This window comes from Eleutherodactylus coqui, chromosome 1 (assembly GCF_035609145.1).
Source record: "Eleutherodactylus coqui strain aEleCoq1 chromosome 1, aEleCoq1.hap1, whole genome shotgun sequence".
NCBI classification, from domain to species: Eukaryota; Metazoa; Chordata; class Amphibia; order Anura; family Eleutherodactylidae; genus Eleutherodactylus; species Eleutherodactylus coqui.
Window position 1 is genome coordinate 298,935,728 of NC_089837.1, and position 18,054 is coordinate 298,953,781.

At 39.1% G+C, this 18,054-nt stretch overlaps 1 protein-coding gene across 3 annotated transcripts in view; it reads left to right on the plus strand.

Annotated features, from left to right (window-relative positions):
* CLTC (clathrin heavy chain) overlaps positions 1-17,517 on the plus strand; it is a 74,018-nt gene extending 56,501 nt beyond the window's left edge. For all 3 annotated transcript variants that reach the window (XM_066574449.1, XM_066574457.1, XM_066574467.1), the window contains 16 exons: positions 191-425; positions 1,235-1,357; positions 1,471-1,616; positions 2,106-2,289; positions 2,620-2,812; positions 4,755-4,912; positions 5,528-5,692; positions 5,776-5,883; positions 6,365-6,532; positions 6,617-6,766; positions 6,940-7,071; positions 7,193-7,303; positions 7,406-7,576; positions 9,141-9,362; positions 15,038-15,113; positions 16,261-17,517. In XM_066574449.1, coding sequence (XP_066430546.1) covers positions 191-425; positions 1,235-1,357; positions 1,471-1,616; positions 2,106-2,289; positions 2,620-2,812; positions 4,755-4,912; positions 5,528-5,692; positions 5,776-5,883; positions 6,365-6,532; positions 6,617-6,766; positions 6,940-7,071; positions 7,193-7,303; positions 7,406-7,576; positions 9,141-9,362; positions 15,038-15,113; positions 16,261-16,385 — 2,467 coding nt within the window. In that variant the 3' untranslated portion in view covers positions 16,386-17,517. The remainder of the gene's footprint in view (positions 1-190; positions 426-1,234; positions 1,358-1,470; positions 1,617-2,105; positions 2,290-2,619; positions 2,813-4,754; positions 4,913-5,527; positions 5,693-5,775; positions 5,884-6,364; positions 6,533-6,616; positions 6,767-6,939; positions 7,072-7,192; positions 7,304-7,405; positions 7,577-9,140; positions 9,363-15,037; positions 15,114-16,260) is intronic.
* The last annotated feature ends 537 nt before the right edge of the window (positions 17,518-18,054 follow it).

Genomic DNA, 18,054 nt, shown 5'->3' on the forward strand with positions numbered 1-18,054 from the left:
TTATCCATTGAAATCAATGCAAGCATGCTTGCATGTTTTATACATAAAAATACAGTAAAACCCAACAACCATTGATCGCTTTAATACGTAGATGACCATGTGAAGCCAGTTTAATACTGAGCTTTTATTGGATGACTTGCGCTTTTACGCTATATTTACTTATTAAATATAAATTTATTTATTTTTTCAGGTTGAAGTTGCTTCTGCCATGGTTGGAGTCAAGGATCCACGAGGGCTGTGAGGAACCAGCCACACACAATGCTTTGGCAAAGATTTACATAGATAGTAATAACAACCCAGAAAGGTTCCTTCGTGAAAACCCATATTATGACAGCCGTGTTGTTGGAAAATATTGTGAAAAGAGAGATCCCCATCTGGCGTGTGTGGCTTACGAGAGAGGACAGTGTGACTTGGAGCTTATCAACGTATGTGCTTTTTGACAGTTTTTACAAGTTTTGGTGTCTTGTGGAAACTTTATTGAAACCTTTTTTTAAAGGGCCACTCCAGCAAAAACCACCTTACCTGATTACCTGTCACACTCTGGGGGTCTAATCTGTGCAATGCAGCTTCCTGACGGGTACTAATGAGGCATCATCTTGAGACTGAGCTTTCATACTTTCACATCAATATCATTATGCAGCAGCACAACATTAGTATAGGCTATATCAATTCTGCCTTCTGTATTCTAAATGAGCTACAGCCCATACTTATACAAGCAGGAGGATGAGCTATGATCTCCTGTAGTATAACTGATCACCAGTAACTGTGATAGGAGTGTCTGTCCTCTTGCAGGCAGTTTCTGTGGGATCATGTAATAGCATCACACAGACTGAGAAATTGACTAGAAAATGAATATATAACTCCAAGCAGATCTGAGTTGGTCAGAATTGAGATCACATGACCATCTGAAGGGAAACAAGGCCAGAAGTTTCACACAAAGAAATAACTAACCAAGGTAACACTAAATCACTTGTATACACAGGGGAAATGGCTACATAATGGATGAATAAAAAAAAAAAACACACCGGAGGGGCCCATTAAGGATTTGTGTGGCCTCAGCCGACCAGATTTCCCTTCAGGTCCCATGTTTGTGACATTAAAATATTATGAAACTGCATTACTTATAACTTTTTTGAATCCCAGTTAGTTTGATAATCTTGTTTTAGTTGACCTTTTAAAGATTGTTAATATACAAAAAAAAATCCTAACCATTTTTGATTTTCTTTCTCTTCAGGTTTGCAATGAAAACTCACTTTTCAAAAGCTTGTCAAGATATCTGGTACGCCGTAAAGACCCCGAATTGTGGGCCAGTGTATTGTTAGAAAGCAATCCATACAGAAGGCCACTAATTGATCAGGCACGTACCTTTTACTTGTTATGAGACATGGTAAAACCTCAGTCAGTTTGAACCATGAGCTTTTTGTTTGTTTTTTTCCTACTAAATTATTTTTTTCCCCTTTTTTTTTTCAGGTTGTACAAACTGCATTGTCAGAAACCCAAGATCCAGAGGAGGTATCTGTTACTGTAAAAGCTTTCATGACAGCAGACCTCCCCAATGAACTCATTGAGCTATTGGAGAAGATTGTTTTGGATAATTCAGTTTTCAGTGAACACAGGTATATTCTGTGGAATGTTTGTTTGAAATCAAGCAACTATGCAACATTTCCTAAATTTACAAAATGTCCTATCCTTTTTCAATTGCATGCAAAGAAACATTTTTGCAAAAGTGGACGTAGTCTTATAAATTGCCTCTGGGCGGGCGGGGTGCATGCACAAAGTTGTTTGGAAAATCCATAGCACTTTTGCTAAGTATGCACCTCTGCTCAATTTAGGGACCTTCAGGAACTCCATTCTCTGAATCGGTGTGAGTCATTGGCAGGTGGACGGATTGCCATTGATCATGGTTATCTCCTAGCCTGTAGATGGGGAATAATTGTATATTTTGGTAAACCCCTTTAATTCCTGCTGATGCAATTTTCAAACAGCAGTGCTGTGGTAATTGGATAGGTTGCCTCTGTTTCCATTTTAACATTTTACAGGCAATATAGGGGAACAAACTTACTAAGATTCATCCAGTTTTAATCATCCCATTTTTTAATTCTCAGGAATCTACAGAATTTGCTGATCCTGACTGCTATTAAGGCTGATCGTACCAGGGTTATGGAATATATTAATCGTCTGGATAATTATGATGCTCCAGATATTGCAAATATTGCCATCAGTAATGAACTGTATGAGGAAGCCTTTGCAATTTTCAGGAAATTTGATGTTAATACTTCTGCCATACAGGTATGACAATTTTATCTGTATTGCCACATATCTCAGATGTGAAAATTACCTGTTCACTGTATCCATATGGGGGGTGTTTTTCCAGTCAAATATTTAGAAAATTCCATGAAATTTTCTGAAATATATAATGTGTTATACTTAGTTAATATTATTCAAACATAAACCTACTCTGGCTAAAGCAATCATAATTAAGTGATTCTACCAAAAGTATGGCTGATGTTGGAGATTAGTCACCTAGGACCTTTCTCAACTGTTCTGTGTGGCTAAGACAATTGGATGAAATTAATGTGAGACCTTTCCGTTTTTAAGACCTATTGTCTTATGTTTTAGGTTTTGATCGAGCACATTGGAAACTTGGATCGTGCCTATGAATTTGCTGAGCGCTGCAATGAGCCAGCCGTTTGGAGCCAATTGGCAAAAGCTCAGCTGCAGAAAGGAATGGTCAAAGAGGCAATTGACTCCTACATTAAAGCAGATGATCCTTCTAGTTACATGGAAGTTGTACAGGCGGCCAATGCTAGTGGTATGTTTTTGTGGTCATGCTACTTACTACAGCTTAGTGACATGTGAGTGAATATGGAGGAGGTTGTACAAGATTAGAAAAACATAGCTGCTTTCTTCCAGAAACCATGTCACACCTGTTCAAAGATTTCTGGTAGTGCCGCTTGATTCCATTGAAGCTTATGCAGATGAGATATATATAGATATTATATATATATATTACCACATACAATCTGCGGACAAGTGTGTGTGGCTGGCTGTTTTTTGGAAAAAAGCAACCATCTTTTTTTTATAATCCTGCACAACCCCCTTTTAAAAACCATTGCATCAAAGCAATCCAGTTTTAACCAGATTAATGAAGAGGTAAGAGAGCTTTAAAGTTTTGTGTATATGCGCATGAATGTTGCTCTTGGTATTTGTCTTATGCTCAGTGTGTATTTAAAAAATAAAATTCTAGTGATGTTACACTGTCAAAGAAAAAAAAGCACCTAGAAGTTGTCTATTTGCTGCAAAACTCAGCATGCAGTTACATCTCATGTAGATATGCAAGTAATTAGTTGTGACGTGTTTAGATGAACAGCCATGCAACCTGAAGCCCTAAAAGCAGTCCCACTCTTGACCTATAAAAGGCTACTTGTATGTATTGGACCTCTCTTTCTGCATGTAGAGCTTTTTGACCAGTAGACGCCTCTACGCAATAAGAGTTTTCGCCCAGTCAACAGAGTTTGTAATGCAAGAAGCTGGATGGTCCTATTGACAAATTGCCTGCCACCTGGGCAGTTTGGACCAGACAGTTAAGAGGTACCAGTGGTTGCGACTAGGCTCAGAACGCTGTCGACAGACCACCAGTAGAGCCAGACCACCAGATCGTCCAACAAGCACGAGGAGCTCCAACATTGTTTTGTTCTCCATTCAGAGATGCGTAGCACCATCGTTACAGGCCCTGTGTCTGTTGGAACCATTTCCAGATGCTTGGATGAAGGACGTTTGGTTTCACAACACCTATTACGTGTATTGCCTTCACACCCACAGTCGCTGCAGTTTGTAGTGATATTGTGAGCAACAAAGCTGGACTGCTATGGAGTCAAACACAATGGATCTATGTTTAGTTTGGGGACTGACTAGGCTGTGTTCGTGTCTGGAGACCTAGGGGTGAGCGCCTCAATCCTGTCTTTCCTTGCAGGCCATCGCATATGACAGTCTGTCACTCCTAGTAGTGGTATGAGGGACAATGACAGCTCAGTGATATGTTCAGGACATCTTGCAGCTACATGTGTTGCTCTCATGGTGGCTTCCAAGAGGCATTTTCCAGAAGGATAATGCTCAGTCGCGCGCACAAAATGGTGTAACAGGAATGTCTCCACCATTGTCACATTTCTGTGGCTGCCCGGTCACCAGATTTATTACCAATAGAACATGTATGGGACCATCTTGGACGCCAATTTCAATAGCCCACGAGTTTACACGATCTAGAGGCTGTTACAGAAAATGTGGACTGATATGCTGCAGAATACCATACGGAGCCTGTGTGCCTCCATGCCCACCTATCACATCTTGTATCCAAGCTAGAGTTGGTACAACAGGATACTGAAGCCTCCATGTCCACCTGTATATAAGCTAGAGCGAACCCAACGGGGCTCTAGAGCCTCCCTGCAAGTGTTCAATTTTCAGATCTTGTAATTGCTTCTGTCAGCACACAGTTTCATACAATTCCTTCTAGGTGCTTCATTATTTTCTTTTTTTTGGACAAAAGTATTTGGGGAATCCAAATGGTAGAGCAAGCTCAAAGTATTGCTGTGTTGTATTTTGGTGGTACTTAAGTTGGAGTACCTGCACTTTCACTTTGCAGCACTCCTGCTCCATTGGCTTTTTTTGGCTCCTTCCAGCAGCTGAAGACTGCCCCATATAGTGCTATAAGCCAGCAGATGTTTACATGATTAACGCTTTCCTGTGGTGTTTTTTAGGGAATTGGGAAGAACTTGTTAAATACTTGCAGATGGCCCGAAAGAAGGCACGGGAATCCTATGTAGAAACAGAGCTCATCTTTGCTCTGGCAAAGACCAACCGTCTTACAGAACTTGAAGAATTTATAAATGGACCAAACAATGCTCATATTCAACAAGTAAGTTTTCATTTTAGATCATTCAGAATTATTTAATCCTGTTTAAGGAGATGCTTAATTTGGGTCTGTCTTTGCCATTGTGTTTATTTTATTTTTTCACTTACAATAAACTTATACAATGGTATTTTGCTGCATGGGTTCCCATCGATCAGCTGTAATTTTGGGTGGGGGCCTGGCAGCATGTGCTGAATTTTCTCTGCAGCACTATCACATGGTAAAAGAAAAATGTAGAATTACATGTTTCCCTTTAAATGTAATGGCCTGACTGTGTAATTCAGATGTATCAAGCCCTTTAGTGTGGGCCACTTGGCAGGAGACACCCACTCTTACTAGATCAATTTAGTTTTCCGTAATAGATTGTTTGAAAATGTGTTTTCTACATTGGGCAATCTTTATAACAGCTTTAGTGTTTTGAAGTGTTGTATGCCTTTTTTTTTTTTTTTTGTCAACAAGTGCTTCTATGAAGCTTCATTTATACAGCAGTTCACTCACTGAAATTCTTCTGATTTGTTACATACTGTACCTTCCATTACGGTACTTTAATAATATTGGCTTCAATCAGCACTGTTTTAATACTCACCATTTACCATTAATTTTTTTCCCCCTCCAATTTAGGTTGGTGATCGATGCTATGATGAGAAAATGTATGATGCTGCTAAGCTGCTCTACAATAATGTTTCAAATTTTGGCCGTTTGGCATCCACTTTGGTTCATTTGGGAGAATATCAAGCTGCTGTGGATGGGGCACGAAAGGCAAACAGCACTCGCACTTGGAAAGAGGTGACACTTGCCTATTTTAGTCTGACTGTTGTTAAGTCACTTTGGAATATTCCATTCTAATGTTCTTGCTTATGTTTTACCAGGTTTGCTTTGCTTGTGTTGATGGTAAAGAGTTCCGCCTTGCCCAAATGTGTGGCCTTCACATTGTGGTACATGCTGATGAACTGGAGGAGCTGATAAACTATTATCAGGTAACTATCTAGACATTGCTGGTTTGACTTTTTTTCCTCTGTAAAGGTCTTATTTATACGGGCCAACAGTCTTTTAAGCGAATGCACGAGTGCCAACGTCACCGCTAAGATAATCGGTGCTTGTGCAGTGCATTTAAACTAAAAGACTTGCTGGATTGTGAGCTTCTTGCTCAACGCTTCACTTCCTATGGCATGCGGTGAGTGGGCAGCATTTACATGGGACAAGAAGCCAGCGAGCCAACAATGTTTCTTAAGCTTTAAACAGTGAACGGCAAGTGAGTAATTTTTTTAAATTTTATTTGGGGGGGGGGGGGTTTCAAACCCCACCCCCTTCCCGCAATTACACTAAACGATTATCGCTCAAATTCGTTCATTTAATTGTTACATGTGAATGGGCCTTAGGCTAGCTGGTGAAATCCTTACCAAGGAGAAACTTGGAATTAAATTTGCATGTCTGAAAGAAAGTTTGTTTGTTTTATAGGATCGTGGTTATTTTGAAGAACTTATTACCATGCTTGAAGCTGCTCTGGGACTAGAGAGGGCACACATGGGCATGTTCACGGAGCTTGCCATTCTGTACTCCAAGTTCAAGCCACAAAAAATGAGGGAACACTTGGAGCTCTTCTGGTCTAGAGTCAACATTCCTAAGGTAAACCACATCTTGTCTACATGTAGGTCATGGCAAAGTGTCTAAAATGAGTAGTAACGTTATTTATGTACATTATTTTTACAGGTTCTCAGAGCAGCCGAACAAGCTCACCTTTGGGCAGAGTTGGTTTTCCTTTATGACAAATATGAAGAGTATGATAATGCCATTATTACAATGATGAGCCACCCAACAGATGCTTGGAAGGAAGGACAATTTAAAGATATTATCACTAAGGTATTAACATTCTGCTATCGTAAAGCATGCAAATACTTATATTTCTACTTGCATGCTATAATTCATAACTTATGCTAAGTGAAAACTAGCATCTGCAAGTGTTTTATCTAGAAGTTGAGTGATTTAGTACTTTTACTACAGTTTATTTATTAATTTTTTTTCTCTATTTTAAGGTGGCCAATGTGGAGCTGTATTACAGAGCAATACAGTTCTATTTAGAATTTAAGCCACTATTGCTAAATGATCTCCTGATGGTATTGTCTCCAAGACTGGACCACACTCGTGCTGTCAACTACTTCAGCAAGGTAAGTTCACTGTGTACTTGTTAGACTAGTTAGTAGTATACACACAGAATATCTGAAAGAGTTCTGTATGGTAGATTTTCAATGCAGCCCTTTATTGTTAACTGAATATTTCTTGTTCAAGGCGAAGCAGCTTCCTCTTGTAAAACCATACCTCCGCTCAGTGCAGAATCATAACAATAAATCCGTTAATGAGGCTCTTAACAACCTTTTCATAACAGAAGAGGACTACCAGGTAAATATTTCTAACACACCCATTCATTGCTGCATTAGCTATACAGTGGTCAATGTTGGTTGTTCTCTACTTTTTACAAAAAAAAACAACTTTATTTTCTAGGCACTTCGTACATCTATAGATGCATATGACAACTTTGACAACATATCCCTCGCTCAACGTTTGGAAAAGCATGAGCTTATTGAATTTAGAAGGATTGCTGCATACCTTTTCAAGGGTAACAACCGCTGGAAACAGAGTGTAGAGCTGTGCAAGAAAGACCGGCTCTATAAGGTATATATGAAGCATTAAAGGGGTTATCCAGGTTTTAGAAATCAATGAACTATTGTCAGAATAGGCCATCAATATCTGATTGGTGGTCTAGCACTCCCAGCACTCAGTTGATTAAAAGGGGCTACTGCACTCAGATAAGCACCAAGGTCTCGGGTAACTGACCCCAGCCAATCCGATATTGATGGCCTATCCTGGCAATTTAAAACTATTCCATTAACCAAGTTTTTTTTCAGTTGACCATGCAGAATCAACACTTCTAAGGTACAAAGCTATGTTATGTTAGCAGTAAATCAGCAATTTTTTGGGGACTGAGCTATTGCTGTAGTTGGACAGCCCACATGGTTGCACCTTTTACATTTTGGCACCAGATTATATTAAAACGTTTGTTTTTTTTAATTAAGATTTTATAATAAAATTACGGAAAAACAAAATAAAAAAAACCTGAGTGTTTAAATAATAAAACAAAATAATCATATAGCTTTAACATTACATATGAGCCAGTTTCATGAGCAGTTTGGATTTGTAAATATCTGACTCAACATAAATACTTATTCTAATGACCCTATGTGATAAAGTATAGCAATAAAGAGAAAAGGCTGCAATTCCCCTAGTGAAAAGGAAAACAGAAAATAGTAGCATCTCGTGCACACATCCACCCAAACACAAACAAGCCTAGTCCGTTGCACCACCCTATATGCATCACATACCAATCCCTTTCTAATTCAAAACAAGTGGCAACACCACATAATCAAAATTATTACTTAAACAGGGGTGTCAGTTGAGTTTATCCATGTGGACCATATTGTCTCACATTTTTGAGAACAAATCCTTTTCATATATAAATTTTGTCAAATGGAATATAAAGGCCCATTTACACACAACGGTTATCGCTCAAAATTTGTCAAAGCGATATCGGAGTTATAATCGTTGCATGTAAGTGCTTCCATCGTTTACTCTTCGGCTGAATGATTATTTTAAGGTTAGCTTAAAATGCATCCTTCAGCTGGAGAATATATAAGACAGACCACATGCTGTGTTCTCCATGGGTGCGGCTGATTACATTGTATTCATGCTAACAGCCTGTGAGAGAACAAAGGAGCTGATTGCAGAGTTCAGACCACCTGCTGAGTTCTGCAAGTAGCTCCTAGAGGCTCATTTACACGCAAATAAAGCTGGCAAAGTACTAATGGGCATTAACTGCCCATTAGTACTTTATGCAAAATGATTGCTAAAACCTGTCAAGCTTTCAATCCTTTGAAAGATTGTCTTTGCGTGTGAAATGAGCCTTAAGAATTGACAAAGCGGAACCAATGGAGTAAAGTAAGAGAATCTGTGGATTTCCAGTTCATAATTATCCCTTTAAGAGCATGTTAAAACATAGTTTGCTTTGAGTAATCCCACAAGATGACATTTCCTTGATGGCCACTAGTTCTTAACACCATGCAACAATAGTTAGAGGCCAAATGCTATAGCAATGGCTAGATGCTCAGTTCTTTTTAGGAAAAAAGAAATGAGTAATGTGTTGGTGATGTGATATATATTCACTGACAACATTCTCTTCCAGGATGCCATGCAGTATGCCTCTGAATCCAAAGACACAGAACTGGCAGAAGAACTTTTGCAATGGTTTTTGCTGGAAGAGAAGAAAGAGTGCTTTGCAGCTTGTCTCTTCACTTGCTATGACCTGCTGCGGCCAGATGTCGTCCTGGAAACTGCATGGAGGCACAATATTATGGACTTTGCCATGCCCTATTTCATTCAGGTCATGAGGGAATACTTAAGTAAGGTAAGAACTGACAGGATTTTATATGGACCATAAAGACTATTCCTATATATAATGTGGGAATATAAGAATTGGATCCAAAGCGTATCCTACTCATAAATATTGGAGTTAAAAATATAGTGTGCCTCTCTATACTTGTTTATTCCTCGGGGTACAAAAATGTATGTTTTGTTCACATGCTGTATTCTTACATAATGCAATTTTATTAAATCGCCAGCTTTTTGTGGGGTTTTTTTTTTTTCCGGCCACAGAATACCTGACTCCAAACCCGCATTTGGTGCGGGTTTGATTGTGTATTCCGCAGCGGAGACAGCGACATAATTGACATGTGGCGGATTTGAATTCCGTAACGCATGTTTGTCTCCACGCTGGTTTTGTGTGGATTATTTCTGCAGCTTGTGCATGAGATTTTCAAAACCTCGTCTACTTTGCTGCTACTGTAAATGCAGCGGAATTTCCATGCGGACGGTCCGCACGATAATTCGACTGTAAAGCTGCCCCATATGAACCCAGCCATAAACACTGCAGTTTTGTCCTGAAAAGTACTTTATATTTGCAAAGTATGACTTTGTATTTTTAGCTATGGTAGGTCTCTCTTGAAGTACATGGTCAATTATTTTTTTTTTTTGTTCATAGGAAAGATGCACTTTAGATCAGACTCCTACACCATCACGATTATGCTGATCCTGAATCTCCTTTCTAACCCAGTGAAGGAGGAGATTGTGTATGGAGCAGCTATACAATGGACTTCTAACGGCTATTAGCAAAATGACACAATCTAGTATTGTGCTGCAAGGGTTATTAGAGCAGACCACTTTTCTTATTGTGCTGCCCTTAGATATGAAATACTCAGTGAAGCATCCTTTGCTATGTATTTTCAGTTTTTATATTTATATAGTACCACACTTGTATATGAAGTGTTCACTAGGACATTTTATATTAAAAGATGTGATCCACTCAAAGCTGTAATACATGAACATACCAGCAGGACCTTGTTGTCCACTCTTCCTAAGTGCAGTTCTGTGCTGGTGCTCTTTTCTGTCTTTTTAGTAGTTAACCTATTAATGCTGAGTGTTTACGCATGATTAAAACAGCACTTTTGGAAATGCAAAAACTACACAAACCTTTCCTGGTGTGCTGCTTTAACTACTTTGCCAACAGTCTTTTGGTAATGGCTAGGGTTGCCTTTTACTGCTAGCAACAACGATCTTTCAAGGCTATAGTTACTATGCCAGCAGTCTGGCAATTAGTTCCTATTCAACCGCTTTTGTTTTTTACTGTTTGCATATATTTTTATAGCAGACATAGTGGCCCACATTTAGCAATAAATGTGCCCCAAGTTTTTCGCATAAATTCCACCAAAAATTATATGCCAAATTATTCTAGATGCCACTTTACACCATGAAGAGGGGCATGGTAACTATGGAGTTGGCATGGTCTCCACATTTTAAATCAAATGGGTAGGTTTAAACATTTTTGGGTGTCGATTTGCACCTGTTTATTAACAGGTGGGATTTCATTTTCTGACTGTCCCTTTTCCATGGTGTGATTTGCACAAAAGTGATTAGGTGTAAACATGCAGCAAACGACCAGAGATAAATTGTTATCACTGGTTGGATCTTTCATGTGGGACTAAAAAATTGTTTGCAAATCCTTTTATGTAAACAGGCGTAGCAATCGTTGACTAGAAAGCAGTGGCAGACGGGTTACTAAGAGGCATGGTTATGTTCAAAACTACCCAGTTATTTACTGTAAATGCATGCCAAGTGGCAGATATATGATCATTATGTCAGTGCTGGTCGCATGCTCGTTCCAATTTATCTTGCTGTGTAAAAGGCAATCTAAAATGTTCTAAATTAAGAGGCATTTTGAAAAGAAAAATGAGGTGTTCTGCAAGTATTTTACACTTCTAGCAGTTGGCCTAATACCTTTCCAAAGGACAAACTCTGACACGGATATTCTGGGACAGCACAATTATTGCTGAGACTTCCTTTGTAGGTTTTGCTGCAGTTCAGTACCCAAGTAAAGGTCTATTTAAACACCCGTCCTACACTGAGATGTCTGTGAAAACAAGATGCACTCCTATACAGTGTGCTCACCAAAATCTTTGCGCTTGTTGAACACCAAACAGGCTTTGATTCTTGAATCCCTCTGTTTTACATTGTGTATGATTCCACAATTTGTGGTGTTGGGGTTAGGATAGGTTACTAGCACTCCATGGATTTCTGTAAATGTTTGCAGGGATTATGTACCTATGCATCACTTTGTTCTCTAACGCACCCATGTCACCTCTAACAGTATATTGCTAGCCTATTTCTTTGGATTTATGCATCAACTCCACTATAGAGAAACCTAGACCCAATGGAACCCATGGCTGTTACCTCTCCTTATCACATTTCCTTTTATTACTTTTATTTTGTTTATTCTCTAACAGTCGCAGTTTTATTTCTTTGCTTATTCTTCCTTTTGTTATGCTCAATGTGAAATTAGATTTTTCTAAGCTGCACCCTCTGAATTCCTTTGCAGGTTGATGCAATAAAGGAAAAGGTGAAAGTTGATTCTTGTTTTCCATCTTTAAACCTGGAAGACTAAGTCTAAAGAATCTGCATGCGTTTCCCCACACCACCTTCTTTCTTTTTACTACTACAATTACTACTTTTGCTGCTGCTGTCCTCTTCTGCCTCCTCACCCCCCATATAAAACACTCATTAAAGCCTCTGCTGGCCTTAAAATACCAGAACTAAAATAGTTAGGATGTTGCTAGTGTTTTGCTACTAATCGGCTAATCTCAGGAAGATGCAAGGTATTGGTTCACAGTTACTAATGTAAACCTGGTCTCATTGGTCTCCAATCTGAAGGATGAGATATTTATACCATGTAGTTCCACCTCACGCCACCAGTTGGTTAGGAGACCATACAACTTACTGTGTGTAAAACTTTATAACCAAGTGTATCAGTGCAATCAAATGGGATGATTTGCATTTAACGTAAGAACCTTCTAGAAATGTCCCTTTTTTCTGATAATTTTATATTCATAAATCATATCAACTGCAATATATTAAAATGCCAATCGCCATTTTTCACAAATGTAGCTTATATGTACATCCTTCAGATTGAACCCCTTTTTTTTCTTTTTTTTTTTCTAAAACTGTGATCCAGTTCCTGATCTATATATTTTTTTTCTTCTCTCTTTTACTGATTTTCTGACAGAGAAAACTAAAAGCCACAGAAGTGAATTCTCTTGTGATTTCTTTTTTCCTTCCCCAACCTCCCTCCCCCTTACTGGTCCAGGTCTTATGGTGTCGGTGTCCATTGCCTAAGTAGTAATGTTTTTTACTTTGCCATATCATATAAAAACTTTTTTTCCTTTTTTTAAAATTAATTTTAAAAGCTTGAAAATGAATTTCAAGTAGCACACAGCTGCATCAACTGCACCCTTTGTTAGTATAGTGGCTCTTGTTATGTAGTTAGTGTTATTGGCTAAAACAATTTGTTTTACTTTAAACATAACTTTTCCCTCATTTATTAATGTTTTTTTTGTTTTGGTTGACCAAACTATAGTTGAAAAATTTTCTTGTTTCTTTGGCAAATGGTCTGACACCATAGGAACAAATGACTGGACATTGGAAATACATCAGGGGAATGTCCTTCTGTGCCTGACCTAAAGACATTTTAGTGTGAGTGTGATTGTGTGAAAACAAACCAGGTAATTGAACTGCAGTAGTGTTGCACTATTGAAGAACAGCATGAGTTTTCCAGCCTTTGCCAGTGCATTGCCATGTTTTCAGATGATAGCGCAAGCATTGCTGTTGGCTGTGTTTTGTCAGGAGCCTGTATGGCAACTTCCATCTTCAGAATCCACTCCTTGCTTCAGTTCTGTTGCCGTTTCTTTTCATGCACACATTTTACACTTTAACACGCCAATGGCAATAAATGCATGTTTCCAGAGGAGGAGTTCTTTCTACCTTTGCAATGTGCTGTTGCTTCTGTGGAAAAGCCTTTCATAGCAGTTCTTTCTTTAATGAGCTGACGTGAAGTTTTACATGGATGACACGAGGTGCAAGAATATAGTAGCTAGAGCTGTGGCATCCCTGTAAGCGCTAACAGTTGCAATCCGGTGCCTTTATGCCTCTTTCCCCTTCAGTTACCTTAGTTTTGTGGTTCTCCTACTCCCAATTACCTTGCAGCATGCTTTGCCGCTCAGTGGCCATCTGAAAGTCGTGATGGGCTGCAGGACAGTAACTTGGGATTACTTCATTATATTCTAATGATTCTATAAAGATGGACTCACAAAGTAAAGATCAATCGCTATGTAACCAAGTGCAGGCTTGGGGGGAGAATAAGGACGTAAAGAATCAAGAGGTTCCGAGAATAAAAATGTATAACGCTAAGGATACAGTAGTCACAGTAGAGGTCTTATTTCTCACCATGTATGTTTTACCTAGTGGGTTGCATTAAATATTTTAGTCAATGATGACTAGCAAAATATGGGTATTAAGGACTCCATGACATGACAGGTAAAGCCCTTAGAGTGATTAGTGTGCGATAGAAGAAGCACATGGAAACCTTTGTACCTCAGCTTGCATTGTCTGCATAACTGTCCACTCGCGTTATGGGTGCAGAAGTAGTGTTTTGGCCTTGTCTGAGCTCATTTTGTTTGCCGATAGTTTGGCCATGGTGGTTAAATGGCATGATTAACACTGTAACACTGTACCTCATTGCATGTGTAGTTGTGCTTTGCCTGTAGGAGCAGGACCACACGCACATATTGTTTAGGTGGTGTCTTCCAGGCTGTTATGTTCAGAAATCTTCCATGCTCCTGTTCTGGCGGTAGAGTCGGGCGTATGTTCGAAATCCCTGCGTGCCTTGTCTTTACAGACTTCACAAAGAGGTCCTGTATATAAACTCTTAAAGGGAATTTGTATCTGGGCACTTTGCAACAGTTGCTGCTTTAGCTTCATATTGTGGATCACAGAGGAGGGATGATCAGACAAAAAGAAGAATGTTGGCTATAAAGGAGGTCAGGGGACATTTTTTTATACCTCTATACAGTACACTTGTGTTAATTAACCCTCTTCTATACCTTTTTGAAACTAGATGTTAAACTTTGAGATTGGAACTAATGTGAATGATCTGCATGCTGATTTAAGCAGTTTGAATTTTTACTTCTTGCAAGCCATCAGGATGTGCATAACCTCATATCTCGCGCACAGTAGATTCTCATTACGGTCTTGACTCCAGTGTAACGTGACACAGAGCAAAAACCTTTAAAAGCTGCTATTTAAAAATTTAGGAATACATGTGGAAACCTGTTGCAGGTTTTAACGCGGACCCTATTCCCCATGCTGTCATTGCTTCACCTTACGGTTGTGTTTAAAGGTCTTATTTAGTCATATCAGCTGACCTCTTATATATATTCTTGTCATTCTGGTGCTTATATTGCACAATAACTGTTTCTCTAATGTGTATATGTAAAGTGACGGCTGATACTAAATCCAGGTGTTTTTGCCTAATGTAGCTCCATTGTGCGGATGGCATAACGTATATAACCTGTTGTGTATATAACTTTTTACATATTTCTGAATATTAAGGCTTTTCCACTTTTTTAGTTTTCTTCATTGTAGGATCCACAGTTGAATATCATATGTAATTAATGTAATCCCTGTGCTGTTTTAAAGGTTGACAAACTGGATGCCTCAGAATCCCTTAGAAAAGAGGAGGAACAAGCTACAGAAACACAGCCTATTGTCTATGGTAAGTTCAAATTTAACTACAGTATATGAAGTCTCCTTTTCTGCATGTCAACTGCTATTCTACCTTAGTTTTCCTAAATTGGCTTTAGTGGTTTACCCTCTTGATTCGACACACAGCTTTATCTAGGATCAGTGAAGCAAGGCCCTACACAGTAATACACCTGGATAACTGTGGTTGACAGCCTCTGATCAAGATAAATGAAACTGTCCTTTAGGCTGCATTCGCATGAACGTATATCGGCTCGGTTTTCACGCCGAGCCGATATACGTCGTCCTCATCTGCAGAGGGAGGAGGATGGAAGAGCCAGGAGCAGGAACTGAGCTCCCGCCCCCTCTCCGCCCCTCTGCACTATTTGCAATGAAAGGAGGTGGGGCGGGGCTAAGTCCAGGTCTGCCATGGCTTTAATTGAAAATCAATAGCCATAATACATTGAAGTACAGAAGTACTGCAGAGTATTATGTGAGCAATCATAAGATTGCAGATTCAAGTCACCTACAGAGACAAAAAATGCAACATGTTTAGAATTACAACCGCAAGACATACAATATATTGAGTTGAAATAGATTTAAAATCTTATGATTGCTCACATAATACTCTGCAGTACTTCTGTACTTCAATGTATTATGGCTATTGATTTTCAATTAAAGCCATGGCAGACCTGGAGGCCACTGTAAAGCCTTTGTGTGCCATGGCAACCCATTGGCCCTCTTCTGATATCTGCCTTTCGTTATAAAATCTTACTCTCTCCCTCTGACTCTGTACATGCCACAATCGATAGTCCAATGGGTACTTAGTCTGGCAGCGATGGTGTTGCTGGGCTGCTTGGTCATTCCATTTGCAGGCACTGTATTGTTAAGGCGTGTATTGACAGGTGGTGCCCTGTAGTGGTAGAAACCCACTAAAGTTGCCGTGAAGTGGCTAGTGGGCTTATAGAATTTTATCAAAATGTAACTTAAAACCATTGATTGTGGCATGTGAGGGGTTAACGGCAGGTATGTGTTCTTTCTGATTCCTATCTTTCTACTCATGAGGATACATGTGCATCTTGGGGTGGGAAGAGGTTACTTTTTTAAAATTTTATTTGAAAACCCTTTGGGCAAGTACTGCTTACTTGTATAACCCCCTTCTATTATGTCTTGTCTTTTAGGTCAGCCCCAGTTGATGCTGACAGCAGGACCCAGTGTTGCAGTACCTCCACAAGCTGCATTTGGCTACGGTTATACTGCACCTGCCTACGGGCAGCCCCAACCAGGATTTGGATATAGCATGTAAAAGAAAAGAGTTGGAATCTCTGAACCTGGGCTATTTTCTTACTGAAACTCCACCGTCCCTCTTCCACCTACTGTCCCATAAGCAGGGAAAAGCTGCAGAAATTGGCTCCATATTTAATCCTTGTTTCATGAAGGACAATTTTTTTTTTACAGTGTATTTGGATCATACTTTCCCTTAATTATTTTTCTTCACATTCCATAATCTACAAAGTTACAATCTTGTATGTTAGTTACTTTCTTTTAAACAGGCTCACTTTTATTTTGGCTTTGTGGTTTGTTTCCTTTTTTTTTCTTCTCTGTTTTTTTTTTTTTTTTTTGTCTTTGAGAGTTGCTTGTAACCCCTCCGCTAGTTGGGGCGTTATATGGTGCAGCAGCTTCAGCTGTTAGAGAGGTTATTCCAACTCTCAGCCCCTTACAGGACCTGCAATACATGATGTAAAAGAAATTTGTAGAGACACTGTCTGGTAGCGAGGGGGTTAACAATGCTAACAGTCTGTTGTGAAGAATCTGATTTGCACTCTTAGTGTTAGACAAGTTAATATTGACTCTCTCAGAATTGATGTATGTAAGCAGCTTATGTACTGTCTTATCTAAATGCATATAAATCTACTTGTATATTCTGAAGAAAAAAAGAAAATGTTTCTATTTCCACATGCAAGACTGCCGATGACAAAAGAACACTAATCTGCATATTCTATACCACTTTTGTTGTGTGACCCTTTTAATTTTAGCAACATGCAAGACAACTGCGTAAAAGAAAAAACAAAACAAAACCATCAGTCACGTAAGGGAATATTCAGTTGCGCATATAGATAATGCTAGTGTGTGTGTAGCTCACTCCATGATGAACAGATGGCCCTATGTCGTGCTGTATCCTGTGCTTTTTTTGTGGGACCATTTCATTCAGGAACAAAGGCACCATAATTCCAGTCTGTGTACCCTTCTCCTGCTCCCTGAGGTTTGTGTATGTTGGATATTGTGGTGTTCTTAGGTCACTGTTTTGAGTGTACAGAGGAGAGACTTTAAGCAACAACCTAAATGCTGTTCGGTTTTGTTTGTGCAATTTGAGATGACAGATTTAAAAGAAAAAAGTAAATAAAATAAAAATACTGAACTGTGGACAAATTATACAATGAGTTTTGAATCTTATTTAATTCGGATAGAACTTGCAGACTTTTTAAAAAAACTGTTGCTTAAAAAAAGGTAAATGGATCAGACACCATTTTTGTTAAGAAATGTAATTTTGCTTTTCTGTTTAATATTGCAGGCTTGCAGTTTTTTGCACTGTCTTATGGAGGCTCACAATCTGACATTTCCTGTTCTATATGAATAACTTGTCAGCAGTCTCCTCATCATAGGTAGGATTACAATAAAGCTGCAGAATGATGACATGACCACATCATTGACATGTTGTAGTGGGAACAGCTCGGCTTCTTTGCTCACCAAAAAACTTCCACAGAAGCCAATGGTTTATTTCCTGACCTGGTTCCTTAGGTTTGTGTGGCTGCTGTAAAGCAAATCACTGAGTTGCTGTTCACAGTTCAACAGCTCAGACAGTTTGGTTGCTCCCATAATGCTACACAAGGGTGTAGCTAAAAGCTCAGGGACCCAGCTGCAAAAATTCTGTTTGGTTCCTTCTACCTGTACCCAGACCTAAACCACGCTGCATA